This window comes from Mobula birostris, chromosome 16 (assembly GCF_030028105.1).
Source record: "Mobula birostris isolate sMobBir1 chromosome 16, sMobBir1.hap1, whole genome shotgun sequence".
Taxonomy (NCBI): Eukaryota; Metazoa; Chordata; class Chondrichthyes; order Myliobatiformes; family Myliobatidae; genus Mobula; species Mobula birostris.
This window is the reverse complement of record NC_092385.1, coordinates 21,864,716-21,880,145: the sequence shown is the minus strand read 5'-3', so window position 1 is coordinate 21,880,145 and position 15,430 is coordinate 21,864,716. Positions and strand designations below refer to the sequence as shown.

At 39.2% G+C, this 15,430-nt stretch overlaps 1 protein-coding gene across 3 annotated transcripts in view; it reads right to left on the bottom strand.

The window, feature by feature from the left end:
- Window positions 1-13,372, bottom strand: part of LOC140210845 (interleukin-17 receptor B) — a 29,529-nt gene extending 16,157 nt beyond the window's left edge. For 2 of the 3 annotated variants that reach the window (XM_072280104.1, XM_072280107.1), the window contains exons 1-6: window positions 13,260-13,372; window positions 8,975-8,996; window positions 7,422-7,559; window positions 3,269-3,384; window positions 2,063-2,189; window positions 344-385 (exon numbers count right to left, since the gene is read on the bottom strand). In XM_072280104.1, coding sequence (XP_072136205.1) covers window positions 344-385; window positions 2,063-2,189; window positions 3,269-3,384; window positions 7,422-7,559; window positions 8,975-8,996; window positions 13,260-13,331 — 517 coding nt within the window. In that variant the 5' untranslated portion in view covers window positions 13,332-13,372. Of the gene's footprint in view, window positions 1-343; window positions 386-2,062; window positions 2,190-3,268; window positions 3,385-7,421; window positions 7,560-8,974; window positions 8,997-13,067; window positions 13,169-13,259 lie in introns of those variants that run through there. The other variant, XM_072280106.1, reaches the window with a different exon arrangement.
- Window positions 13,373-15,430: the final 2,058 nt, after the last annotated feature.

Genomic DNA, 15,430 nt, shown 5'->3' with positions numbered 1-15,430 from the left:
GACCCAAATTGTCTAGCCTCTCTGACGGGACAATCCAGTCATCCCAGTGATGAGGACTGACTCATAAGCTTTCTATATCCTTTCTTTTAAATAAGGAGTCCAAAATGTGTATTGTATTGCAAGCGAGGTCTCTCAAACATCCCGTACAACCACAAGAGTGCTTCTCTATTCTTAATTGGAGATTAAAGTCATTGAAGGCCAGCATGCCATTTGCCATCTTAACTACTTGTTGGACCTACTGCTGAGCATATATTTATGTACAATATATTGAACATTGTAATGTTTTGTCTCAAGAATGTGTAATTAATATAATTTTTGTCAACTTTTTTCAAAAGTTGCTTACCTTCGCATTTTATATGGCTCGTCATTGTCACATGATCACAACCTAACAGGAAAAAGTGATTGTCAAGTTCCGATATAGAATGTAAACATTTTTGTTAATTCCAAAAATTTTCATGCAACCATTTTTAATATGCGCAATTATTCATTAGAGTTATGTTGTCACACTGATAAATGGATTTCATACACATAGATACTTGACTGAAGCAAACCCCTTACCATACCATATCTCTGCTGACCATCAAGTACTTATCAATATTAATTCCATTTTCCTGGACTCAACCTCCAGCCTTCTATACCAGGCTATATCAAGTGCTCATCCAAATACTTCTTAAATATTTTGAGAGTAAAGTTTAGCTTTATCACTCACACGTACACTGAAACATACAGTGAAATGTGCCATTTGCATTAATGACCAACACAGTCTGGGATGTGCTGGGGGCAGCCCACAAGTGTCACCATGCTTCTGGTACCAACACAGCATGCCGACAACTTACTAACCCAAGGTGAAAGCACTGGTAACTGAGACAGTGAAGAAAGCACATGGGATACAGTGATTTCCGATTAATTGGGGCAGCTGCATATTTAGGCCAACCCTGAAAGAACAAAAGTTTGTTTAGGACACTATGCCACTTAATTGGGGCAGGAAACTGTTGCTGAACAAATTCTAACTAGCGTCAGTCACGTGAACTTGTGTGGCCTTTAGACGTTACACCATGCTTAGAGCAGACAGTTTTTTAAATAGTGTCACTTGCATGTGGTTTTGTTCAAAAAGCAGTGGTTTCTCTCACTAATAGTTGGCGAGAAATAAGTAGCAAGACAATTCACCATTCAGAACTGTTTTGCTTACTGCGGTTTCAAATATTCAGGCTTAGAGATGCCAGAAACAGCCAGGAGTGAAAATGGCATGATTTCACTACTTCAACAATTCAGGAACTATGAAGAATTTGAGGGGTGTCAACATTCATCTTGAATGTTACAATGAAAATGAAGATTTGGAGGATGAAGTCGTAAAAGGATTGTATGAAGGCAGCCCATTATCTACACTAGATCAGATGGGAGGGATGAGTGGACAAGGGAGGGAGCAACTCCTGCGGGATGTGGAGGTGAGGGATGGGAAAGATGTGCTCAGTGGTGGGATCCCATTGGAGATGGCGGAAGTTACGGAGAATTATGTGCTGGGCGTGGAGGCTAGTTTGGTAGGTGAGAACAAAAGGAACCCTATCCCTGGTGTAGTGGCAGAAGGATGGGGTGAGGGCAGATATGCGCGAGATGGAAGAAATGCAGGTGAAGGCAGCACTGATGGTGGAGGAAGGAAGGCCCCTTTCTTTGAAGAAGGAGGACACCTCAGTTGTTCGGCAATGAAAAGCCTCATCCGGAAAGAAGACGCGGTGGGGACGGAGCAACTGAAGGAAGGGGATGGAATTTTTACAAGTAACAGGGTGGGAAGAGGTAGTTGTGACTACCTCATTATAGGATCGCACTTGAGAGAGCGCAGCAGAAATTCGTCAGATGTCGCCTGAAGCATTTCCTGAGAGGAGTGTTGGGCTGGGTGTGCTTTCCTTGGAAAAGAGGAAGCTGAGCTGAGCATGGACAGTGCAGAGGTGACAACAACGGAACATAATTCTACAAAATTATAATGGGCTTAGGGTAGATAGCAGGACACCACAACATAAGCAAATTACCTTACGCATGAGATGTAGAATAAATATAATTTATTTACCTGGCGTTTCAACTTTTGCAGATTTCTCAGGTGCATATTCATTAACATTTGATGTTGGGATATTGAAAGCTCTCACCGTGTAGGATGTTGCTGGATTAACGGGATATTCCATATAATGAAAATGCCACTGAAAAAAGTAACAAAGATATGACTTTTCAGGCATGTCCCTAGAAACAAATGGGCCACAATTACTCATTTAGTTCCTTAACCCTGGAATGCTCCGCAGAGAATAGGTCATGTCTGACTCCATTCTAAAATCTCAGAGTGAAAAAAAATCTATCCGTTTCAGATTTGAAATTGCCAATTAACCCTCATTAACTGAGTATTGCAGAAGAGGATTACAAATTCTTCCCACATTCTGCAAGTATATCCTCGCCATGAACGGCCTCAACAATCCTATATAATTCTTAGTTATTGTCGCATCAAGTACTTGTACTTAATTCACAGCAAGGAATATACAATTATGTCAGACAATAATCATGTAAAACAGCATTAACCTCCCCTCACCACCACAACCACCAGCATCACCCCGGTGCTGGTGATCAGTGGTTTGTTTAATCAGGAACCAAGCAAGCATTGGCATTTTGAAAACTGGTGGACAACCCACCAAAACAGATGGAGTCTCATCGGCTCTGCAGGTGCTGTCACAAAGCACCATTAGTTCCAGTCAATTCTGACCTTCATTGGCTTTTGTAAGTATTTTACATATGCTCCCTGTAGCTGCACTCCCAAGAGGTGTTCTGGTTTTCTCCCAAATCTCAATCTCATCCTGCTTAGTAGGTTAATTGGCCACTGTAAATTAGCCCTGGTGCCACTGGATGATAAAATAATCAGGGAGACATCAATAGCATGCAAGAAGGAATAGGTTACAGGGAAACAAAAGGGGGAAAAGAACTGATAAGATTGCTCCGAGTTCCCCCGTAGACTTGATGGATTGTAGTCATAAGAAAATATGGAAAAACTGTTCTGCTTTGAAATTTTGTTCTTCATTTTATGAACCTTAAATGATATCTTAATCACTGTAGGAAAAGAATTTTTAGGTTGTGCAGTTTTCTTGTGATTAATGTTTCATATTTACATAATTAGATTGGAAGCAATAGAATTACTGTAATTAAAAAAACTATATCTAATTATTTCCTGTTGAAGTATAAGCTGATTTTTTTTATCCTGACCGCTAATAAACGCATAAGAAAACGTAGAACTAACCCGTTGCTTTTGGGGATTCCAAGGACTTTTGAAAGTTGCATTGTAATTACATCGGAAACAGATTGTTTCTGTACTTGCAACACATATCATTGTTGCTTTAAGTGCTTGAATGCTTCCTAGGGGAAAAAAAAAGTGTTTAAAATCGTTGAGAAACATAACAACTATATAATATATCCTTAATGTTGCAATACAAAAAGGAGTCAAGAATGATCACCAATGTTTTCCATACTGTATGAATGTAAACAATGAATGAACAGAAATATTCCAACATGTTATTTGACTACAGAATATATTATCTACTTCCTTTCTTTGATGTAATTTGCATATCTGTCCTGGTGTTACTAAAACAATGAATGAATAGAAGAAAGGCAACAATAGTTCATCTTTTTAAGTAATTAACATTGTATATTTAACTGTTACACAAAGTCTTTGATAAATAAAATATTAAAATTGTGCTATGCATTATAGCCAATTATCTATACGAGGGAAGACTAAACTTTGGCAGATGGCAATTCTTGGCTTGGCCCTGAGAGGCGCATGTGTTCTCTCTACAAGGTTTTTATATATGATAGAAGATATAATAGATATGATAGAATTACCAGAAAATAGGGAGTCAGGATAAACTGGTCACTTTCCCTTTTGGAAAGCTGTAACTAAAGGGAGTGCATCAGAGATCATTGTGAAGGCCTTATCTATTAACATCTCAGATGGACAGGATGACTGTATTACAACCAAATTTCCTGATGATACATGGAAAAGGAAGCTAGTGTGGTGAACAAACAAGTCTAAATAAGTCAGCATATAAATATAAACAGGTTAAGTAGTCAAAGTACAGTAGATGAACTGCAGAAAAAAGTGAAGATATCTATTTGGCAGCAATAGAAAAGTTGAATATCATTTAAATAGTGCGAGATTAATACCAGTCCAGACAGACTGGAAAGGCAGGAGCGTCAAGAGCCAGGAGAGGTTGGATTGCGCTGAGACAATTCGGAGAGCTTGAGAACTCTTTCTTCAGGCAGTGAAATCTAGGCCCTTAACGATTCGCCATGGCAGGTTCTGGGTCCTAGTGCGAGGTTCAGACAATTTAAAAGCCTAGATAGTCTGGGGGCTCCTCTCTCCATAACATTAAGGCTGTGAGATCACCCCCAGTTGCTGTACTTCATGTCTGCGAAACTTGCAGTGATTTGCCCCGCTAATGGGATAAACTGAATACCGAGGCTTTGGGCCTACTCTGGGCTGCTCCAGGGATTTGGATCTAAGGACTCAATTTGGTTCGGAATGTTATTGCTGTTGCACAGTTCTATTGTTTGCATGATTTGTTTTGTTTTGTTTTCCTCTTTCTCTATGGGCACTGGATGTTGGTCTTATTTCTTTTAATTGGGTTCTTTTGGGTTCCTCACTTTGCGACTGCCTGTAAGCAAACAAATCTCAAGGTTGTATAATTTATACGTTCTTTGATAACAAATGCACTTTGAATCTTTGAATGCAAGTACTCAAGAGTTTCTGTAAAAGAAATACAAAGGCAGCACGTAGATGCAGCAAATAATTTACAACAAGAAGGATAAAGCATAAGTTTTGCTAAAAACCCTTTAGGGCAATGGTAAGACATAATTGGGTACTGCATACAGTTTTAATTCTGTTATATATGTATATAAACAAAACTATCTTAATCCGGCATGATTGGGACTTCAGTGGTGCAAATTTTTTGGATTATCTGGTGTTATTTTATTAATGGTGCTAAAAATTCGAATTCACCTTAAAACTAAATGTTACATAGTGATGTGTTTATTTACTTTGCTTTTATCCCTTTTTTATTTCTAATGTTGTCCATAAAGAGCTGACATCACAGTGGAAATATTGGCACACAGATCATTGAAGTCAGAGAGAGCTGAGGATATCAGCAGCGAGGACAATATTAGTCAATAGAAAGTGATTCTAAAAGAGTAAAGGTGAAGAAGGCATTCACTGGAGGAAGATGAATGGCTCAGACCGCCTGGGAGCAGCATAGCTAACTTTTTTTTTGAACAGAAATCAATACTGGGGACCTTGCTGATTTTTCCTTCACTAATCAAGAATGTTATAATCAAGATGAGATTACGAACAGATGGATTGAGTATATTCAGGAATTCTTTGAAGACGATCGAGGCGAAAAACCAGAAGTTAAGAAAAACATTGAAGATCCAAGTATTTTAAAATCTGAAGTTCGTAATGCAATAAATAAGATGAAGAAAGGAAAGGCAGCAGGTCCTGATGAATTAGTAATAGAACAAATTATCGCCCTTGAAGATAACGGAATTGAAAAACTTACCGATTTAATCAATAACATTTATGAGACTGGAATAATACCAGAAGAGATTTAAAAAATCAGTATTTATTACTGTTCCTGAGAAACCTGAAGCAATAGAATGTGAATTACATAGGACCATAAGTTTAATGAGTTATATCACCAAGATACTTCTAAGAATTTTAATTACAAGAGCTAAAAGTAAGATACAAGCTGAAATAGGTAAAGAACAATGTGGTTTTGTGAAAGGCAAAGGTACAAGAAACACAATATTGATGTTAAGGATACTATCAGAATGAGCTATTCAAGTGCAAAAAGATTTGTTTGTTCGTTTTATCGACTACACAAAAGCATTTGATAAAGTGAACCACAGTAAATTATTTGAAATATTACAGAGAACTCTTGATCTAGATTCAAAAGACCTCCGCCTAATCAGAAATCTGTACTGGGAACAAACTGCCGCTGCAAGAATAGATGGAGAAGTGAGTCAGTTTACGAAAATCAAGAGAGGCATTAGACAAGGTTGTGTTTTCTTCCCTGATTTATTTAGTATGTACAGTGAAACAATATTACAAAAAATACGAGACATCTTGGCAATCAAAGTTGGCGCTGAAATTATTAATGCATACCCATCAATAATTTTAGATATGCAGATAACACTGTGTTAATTGCAAGTACAGAAGAAGAACGACAAAACTTAATTGATATAGTTGTTGAAGAAAGTGCAAAAATGGGTCTATCAATTGCAAAAAGACAGAATGTATGGTGATATCCAAAAAGAAGGAGAATCCTATCTGCAGGCTGAAAATAAACGAGGAAGACATAAAACAAGTACAGAATTTTTGCTACTTAGGAAGCTGGGTGACATCAGATGGCAGGTGCGACATGGACATCAAAAGAAGAATAGGGATGGCAAAAGACACCTTTACGAGAATGAAGAGTATACTGACCAATACTAAACTAGGCATGACAACCCGCCTCAGAGTACTGAAATGTTACGTTTATCCAGTTATGTTATATGGCTCAGAATGCTGGACAATATCTAGTAACATGAGGAAATGAATTGAAGCAGCAGAGATGTGGTTTTTGAGGAGGATGCAAAGAACATCATGGATGAGACAAATATCTAACGAGGATTCATGAACAGAGCAAACACAGAAAGAAAAATAATGTATGAGATCATGAAAAGGCAACATAACTTCATTGGACATGTGGTTAGGAAAAAGGTGTTAGAATGCATGGTAATTATGGGAAAGATTGAAGGGAAGAAAGCAAGAGGAAGGCAAAGACAAGTGATGATGGAGACAGCAGCCAGAGAACTGGAAATGAATATCAATGAATTGATCCACTTGACCTGAAACAGGAGTGTGTGGGCCATGGCAGTCAAAGCTCAAACTGGGTACGGCACCTGATGACGATGATGATAATCAATTGCAGTACATTAATCAAAACCTAGAAATCACCAACCCTTTAAAGGAATGAGTCTTCCTGATTTAGCTACCCATTGCTTTGGCTAGTTAAAGCTTTGGACATTACATCATTGCCTCTCAAATTTTATATTTGGGTAATTAAGAATGTAGGTTTTTGTCATACGCTTCTTATTTTCTCTGTAATTTTGACTGATGTGGATAAGGAAGTCTGCAATAAAAGCAGAAAAGAATAGGGAAAAAAAGAAACAAAATAAAAAGAAAGATGGGAGACTGGAAGAGAAACAGCGATACAACATCATGGCTAGTAAGAGAGGCCATGTTTTCCTACTCAGTATGTTGAATGCCGTAGGAAATTTAATATTAATTCTTAAAAGCCTATAAGTACAAATGTGATATACATTTTATGTAAGATGAAGTATGCTTTAAGACAAAATCTCACCATCTGGACTAAGGATCCAGGTGATATTAAGTGCTGGAAGTTGGGTTTCTTCAGATACGTGTAGCTGAGCCTTGAGATCATAAACATCTGAAGGGGTACTGTTATGGTGATGGAGCCACTCGTTTGGAGGTACAGAAGCTAAACACAAAGAATACGATTTCAGATTTTTCACAATCAGTCATACGTAACTAAATATATGGCTCACAATAACATTAAAAATATATGAATTTACAAGATTGATCATGGAAAGTAGAGTCTAGAACTGCAATGTAATTTTGAACAGAAGATATTTTTTGATGTTTTCTTTTTAATGTAAGGAAAAATTTATGTCTATATCTGAAATTTGATCCTGGAGTTCTTGCAAACATAAAAAAAATGTGAAAAATTGTACAAGGGTTTCAGTAACTATTATTAAAGTCCGTACAGATAACACAAGTGTCAAAAACCTTGAATTGCCTATCATTGATTTGTGGACCAACAAGAATGCCTTCCTAAATCTTAGCATCAGTTATTGTATCTCAAATATCAAAATCCTTCACCTTCCTTGTTTTTTACCTCAACAAAACTTTTAATAAGCCTCAGGTTTAAATGAAGAGGCAGCAAAAGTATCTTTGTTGGGTCTACGAGGCTTTTGTGCCACACTTTTCTGCCCTGGAACTAACTGCTTACAGAGTGGCTGCAGTCTATTAATGTAACGAGATTTGTTAGCACAGCTATCCCGTTCACAAATGAAACAGCAGTACTCAATGTATCTGAGCTGCAATCCTAGTAGCAGCATTACTACTTTCAGATCCCACAGATGTTCCAGTTGTAGTTGCTGTACTTTATGTTTATCAACAAAACTTCCAAATTTCAGTGGTTTTCTTTCATGTGTACTGCACAGCCGATTGGTATTGAAGGGTGGACATTGCTGTTGAGTATAGCAACACAGCTTTAGGCATAAGACTGAAGAATCAATAAAAAGATGCCATTGCTGTGGATGATGCTGGCAATGCAAAGCATGCCCAGGAATGCCTGGACAAAATGGAAAACTTCTCTACGTACATTGTGGGCAACATTTTAATTGACAAATTATGAATTGAAATAACAAATATAGGCAATTCCAAAACAATAGTGCGTGATAGGGAAATTTCATGGTGATTTTCATGATCGGCAGCCCAAGCTCCATTGGATACACCCAAAAGTATTCAAAAAGTAAAATCTTTGTTGTACGGTGTTTTTTCTTGGTACGTGAGGAATAAAAAGAGGAAAATGTGGCCCAGTATACACAATACAGAAAATGAAGGGAAGGATGGGAGCAGATTAAAACCAAAGTTGTTTGTGCAGAATGATGCAACTGTTTAAGAACAGCTGTCATCTCATTCCATAAGGAGTTCCATATCAATGAGTGGAATGTGCGGCTGAAGGATCAGACTACCCGTTGGTATGGTGAGTTTGAAAGATTGGTCCTTCTATGTATAAGCATGAATTTTAAGGCTTAAATCTGTGATTGCTAAGTTTTACTCAGAGCACATTTACAACTTTACTAATCAATAACACAAATATACACTTACCTCGGGCTTGTTGACATGTCATCTGTTGGCAAAAAAGAAATCTCTATTTTAGAATTGTATTATTGTTAATCAATGCACAACAAATCAACTTGTGATGTTGGAGCAGGAATAAGCTACCCAACTCTCAAATCACCTCCATTATTTAAACAAAAATCATGACCAATTTGAGCATGACTGCAACTCTGCATTCTACCCCACTCTTCACTTATTAAGACATCTACAGTACTTGCAACAGTTTAAGCCAATTTCCCTATTCTGCCTTTTAATTTGCTCTTCACTGCACATACTACTTGTCTGTTATTCATCAATTCCAGCCTGCCTCTGTACAGCTCTGTAGATTTGCATATCTAAACACACTAATCTACAGCAACACTCATGTAATGCTGTAGGATCTCAACAAATCAACCCTCATCTATGGAAGGAATTTTGGGCTGACCCCCTTCATCAGCATTTTGAACAACAATGCTGGAGAAATGGGTAGAGTAGATAGGCAGAGACTTGTCCCAGGGTGGAAATGGCTTTTTAAACTTTTTAAATTTTTTTCCTCTAGTTTTATTTCAATGGATTCCTTCACCAGGTGGTTCCAAAAGCCATTGGCATAGCACAGTAGTTTTGTGCTATTGAAGTCAGTCCTGTGTCCATTGTGAATGCAATGATCTGCTACCGCCAATTTCTCCAGGTAACCCCAACAGCTACACCTCCTGTGCTCCCTGATGCAGGTTTCCACCATGTGTCCTGTTTGGCCGATATACGCTGCTCCACATTCACAGGGAATCCTGTAAACACTAGCCATCCTGAGTCCCAGATCATCTTTGATCCACATAAACTGTGATTTGAACTTCCATATGGGTTTGTAGATGGTATTAATCTGGTCTTTCTACAGGATCCTGACAATCCTTCCAGAAACCATGGAAAGATAGGGAAGACAAGTAGTAGCTATGGGTTCCTCCTCAATGTTAGATTTCCTGGTTTTTCTGTTGGCCCTTTTAAGGGCCCGATTGATTTCCCTCACCTTGTAGCCATTCTGTAGGAACATTATGCATAATCATCTTACTTCCTTGTGGAGACTCTCCAGGTCCAAAATAGTTTTTGCACGGTTAACCAAAGTAGAAAGAACCACTCTACATTGGGAGGCATGATGGTAGTTGTTATTGTTGAGCGTGGGTTTCCGATTAATGCCATGTTCGAGGCTACCGATCAGGAGGGATGGATGATGGGGTATAAATACCACTGAACTAGACATACCCAGGCATCCTCCCTGATGAAGATGGCAGAGTTTGTCATTGAAACATCAGTTAAAATCGATACCTGTACCCAGATGGAAGCCCAAGAATAGTTCATTCGTTACATAGACAGGAAGCACTAGATCCTTTTTGTTTTGATTGGTAATGTTTAAAGAACTTGCCTGTATATAATACATCTCATTACCTAAAGGTGTTTCAGAGTGCTTTACTAGACCACTGATTTGGTCTATTATGCATAGAGTCATACAACATAAAAACAGACCCTTTTGTCTACTATCTACTATGCCAACTATCAGACACCTATCTATACTAAGACTATTGGCCTGTAGCTTACCATGCCATGGTCAACATTTCAAAAAGTATACCCAGCTTTGGGTGGCAGGGTGGAGATATATCTCTACCAAAGGAGGTGTAAGGTGCTCCTTCCCACCGCTAGCCTGCAGGTCAACCTTGGGCAAGGTGCAACGCCTGCTTAACCCACCGATCAGGGTCATGTGAAGCCATGGGGGTAGGTGGTGGATGGTCGGATGAGCAGCTTGAGCATATCACAAGACCTCGTTATGCGACCACTGACACAAGGCAGACAATCTCTGAAGAGTGTAGATAATGGCTGGGGCCACCCATCTTGTAATGGCACTGTCCAGAAGAAGGCAATGGCAAACCATAGACCATGATTGCCCATGTCATACAATACGGCACATGATGATGATGACCCAGCTATATAGTGGATAGAATGTTCGAAATGATTCTCCATCTCCATCATACACATGCAATACAATTGTTCACCTTCCTGAGAAGTTATCTACAAATTCTAAATCAATACACTGCAATTATTGCACATTATTCAGCTATGTCCTGTGTAGTTCAAATGTGTGGAGATTAACGAACCATAAAATCATTCATACACAACTTAATGTTTGAAGGACTAGCAGTTGCATTTGGAAGAGACTTAAAACAGTTCCCAGAAATAGCAGTAGAACCATAGGCATGTACAACACAGAAATGAGCTCTTCACTCACCTCATCCATGTCAACCATGATGCCTGCTATAGTAAAGGACATACCTGCTGTATTATGCAGCGTTTTGGTCTTCCTGGTGAAAGTTGCCAAAATTTACTACATTAGAGTGCTGATTTGCCTTAAGACAAGGGATTGTGTAAACTTGGCCTGTACTCCTTTGAGTTGAAGTGAATGAAAGAAGATATTTTTGAAACTTACAAAATTCTTACCCAGAAGGATGTTTCCCTGATAGGGAAACCTAGAGCCAGGGGTCATAGGCTCAGGATAGGGGAAGGGCATCCAGAACTAGAGGGCACAGCCTCAAAATTGAGGGGCAACCGTCTAGAACAGAAGGAAGGAGGGTTTTTTTTTTAAGCCTGAGAGCAGCAAATCTGTGGAATGCTCTGCCACAGACTGCCCTGTGGAGGCCAAGTCCACGCGGAAGTTCGTTTCCTGATCGGTCAGGGCATCAAAGGATACGCGAAAAGGGAGGTGTATGGTGTTGAATGGGATTCGGGATCAGCCATGATGGAATGGCGGAGCAGACTCGATGGGCTGAATGGCCTAATTCTGCTCCAAAGTCATATGTCATTTAGAACGTGGATGAGGAGAAATTTCATCACTGACGAGGATGAATTTTTAGAATCCTCTAACCTGTGGAAATTCGGGCGTTACATTTATTGAAAAGTACAACGGTTAGATTTCTAGATATTCGGGGAAGCTGGAGAAATGTCACCAACATAAAGATTAACCGAAATATAGCGGAGCGGCATTATGCAAAACACAGAAAGCTGTACTTTGCAAACTATTACCATTAGAAAGAATCATTATTTTTATTTTTAAAAAATCAGCCAGTCTTGTTTGGGGATAAACTGTCAGAAGCCCCGCAGGCTCTCCGGCTTGTCAAAGTATTTTTCTCCAGCACACGTATTTGCTAACTGTTATCTTAACTAGAGCCGTTTAAATCCTTGTATTTTCAGTTTAATCTTGTCAAGTTAATTGTGACTGCCTCCTGTTTCGCGCATTCTATGATTATTTAAAGAGGACTCTTGTTCACTGCCTTAGCGAAGCTATTGGGTTGGACAGAATGATTTGTGCCGTTGCTCTGTTAGTATTCTTATAACCTAGCCTCTTGTTTCCGTCTCTTCATGGGGAATTTGTCGCGCTCTGCTCTTGGGGTCGAGTCGTTGCCGGTGACTGCTGTGACAGTCTACCGTTCCTCCTCTGCACTTGAGTCCAGTCTGGTGAGCGCACTCCATGACAGGACCAGTTATTTCTTCCAGGCATAGTGTCTTCAAATGAAATTATCAACAAAAATGTTGAACCTGTCCTTAAACCTGTTATCATCTGATTTTGCTCAACCCTGAAAATTCAGTGTCTTTCTTTACAGAATTACTTTTACCATGTACCTTCACTGGGATGTTGTGCTTCAGATAAGGAATCCCCTGAAATGCAGTTAGAAGTCAGACCAGCAAAGAACATTAATAAAGGACGTGAGTAAAACATGCGGTTAAGTGAAACAGCTGGGGTTTTTTTTAATATACGGTATATAATAACCAAGGCACCACTACGGGTCTTGAAAATGTATTTTCCAGACTATTTATCCCAATCCCTTAATTAACTACTGTAGTCCAGTACTGGTGGCGGCAGTACGAATTGAAAGCGTTTGTTTCTAGGAGTTTCACCGTCAACCACGCAGTCCAGTCTTGCCACTGCTGCTGTCCGGTCAGACATGACCACAGGAAAACATCGCTTCGACCGCAGAGCCCCTAAGCGCATGTTTTACAAACATACCTACCGTACAGTGCAAGAGTTGATAGCGATTAGTTTAAGATTTTATCCTTTGTTTACCTGATTTTTAGAAATCGTCGAAAAAATCGATAACATTGAAATCGAGTGAACTGTTGCATGAAGCGATGTAGGAGTAAGTTTACAATCAATAATATCTCCAATGTTCTTTCTGGGCGCTTTTGTGCTTCAAAAAGCCCGTAAACAACATTGGGAAAAATCCGGATTCACTGAAGTATACATTTTTTTCCTTACCGATACAGGGTCAATCGCCACGCCGAATTTGAAAAAGCAAAACAAAAAGAACGATGTTGCCCGCGCCCGCATTGCCAGTGGGTGCGTTTTTCACGCTGCTCGCCGTGCGGAACACTGCTGAAGTCAGCGCGCAGCTTCCACAACTAATTAGGTTGGAATTACTACTCTTCTATCAAGGTGACGTATGAGAAATTTGCTTCTCATGAATGATCTTTATCCACAGACAAATGCTCCCGATGCCAACTCATCGGTATGGGAACAAATCTGTCATCTCAAACTTCCACTCACCTCGGGGTAATAACAAGTATGATTAAGTAATGCAGTGAATTATTTAGACATTTAAAATATAAACGCATATATATGATAGTCCGAGAAAAGTGACTATGTTTTCATTAAAAGTAAAATGCCATAATACAATCATTAGTAAAATGTACTGTATATCGAAAAATTCCTAATACAAGTGCTACTTGATTTATTGTGGAGGTCTGGATGTTCTATTTTTTTTATTTCAGATATACCAGTTCATGACAAACTGCTGCATAAAGAATTTTTTAAATTTTATTTGCATTTGTCTCCAGTTTGAAGGGAAAAATGTCCTGTCTTTATTTGCACTATAACCTGAGACAATAATTAACTTTTACAAAAGTTTCCCATCCAGTCAATGACCTGGATGATGGCACCAAAGGCGTGGTAACTGAGGACTTGATCTGGAAAGGACATGCTGCTACAAAGCAAGGTATATAGTTTAAGAGGGCAAAAAATTGACAAAACTTTTTTTTTGTTTGTCAAATTTTGGGAAAATGTGAAATTGCCCATTTTTAAAAGAAAAAACAACCAGGTGACCCATTGGGGCACCCTTTGAGAGAAAGGTAGTACAGTCTTATGTGATGGGCTTTGGAAATAAAAGAAGAAGAACTCAGTTTATTAAAGAAGAAAGACATGCAGCAAGACAAATATAGCTCCTCCTCATTTAACAAAGGACATTTTTGATGACAATGTTTCTGGTTGATTTGCCACCCTTCAAGAATACTCTAATGTTTTCATTTCCTTTTCCCCTGGCTTAAAGCCACATACAGCTGACCATGCTGGAACACCAGTTTCTCCAGATAAATCAACACATTCTCCATGGTTTAGCCTTGCACCTTATGTATAGTCATAGCAAAGCATAACTGTATCAGGAACTGGCTCCACTGAAGAGGGACATCTTCCCCTTCTGATAAACTGACAGCCTTTAGCTGAGAAGATCCTTCCAGAGACACAAGCCAGTTTTAGACCATCACGTGGAGCAATCGACATGATCTTCACAATGCGACAACTACAAGAAAAATGTTGTGAACAACTTCAACCTTTGTACATGGCATTCATTGACCTCACCAAAGCCTTTGACTCGGTATCAGGGAACTCCTATGGGATGTTCTATCCACCTATGGATGACCTGAAAAGTACATTCGAATCCTGAGACGACTCCACGATGGCATGCTTGCCACAGTCATGGTCAGCAACAGTAACTGAGTCTTTTCAAGTTAGATCAGGAGTAAAACAGGGATGCGTGATTGCCCTAACTTTGTTCGCCATCTTCATTGCGACAATCATCCACATCATCAAGGACGACCTACCCCCAGGAATCAAAATTGTCTACAGAACAGATGGCAGACTTTTCAATTTTGCCCATCTCAAATCCAAAATTAAGACATCCACGAGTTCCCTCATCGAGTTCCAATACGCAGATGACAACAGTGTTGGAGCTCTTTCAGAAAACCACCTACAACAGTTTCTGACTGCCTTCAACTGTGCATACACAAAACTTGGACTTGCCATCAATTCCAGGAAGACTCAGATCATCTATCAACCGTCACCAATTGAGACAAATCGGATAGAACCATCATTTCAACTTGGCGAAACAACCCTGGAAAACGTGGACTACTTTCTATATCTTGGAAGTCACCTCTCCTCCAATGTCGACCTTAATGACGAGATCCAACATCGTCTTAAATGCGCTGGAACAGCTTTTGGACGTCTCTGAACAAGAGCCTTTCATGATTGTGACATCTGAACAGACACCAAAATGTTAGTGTACAAAGCAGTGGTAATCCCAACGCTCCTGTATGCATCAGAAACCTGGACAACATACCGATGACATCTGAAGGCACTTGAAAAGTTCCATCAACGCT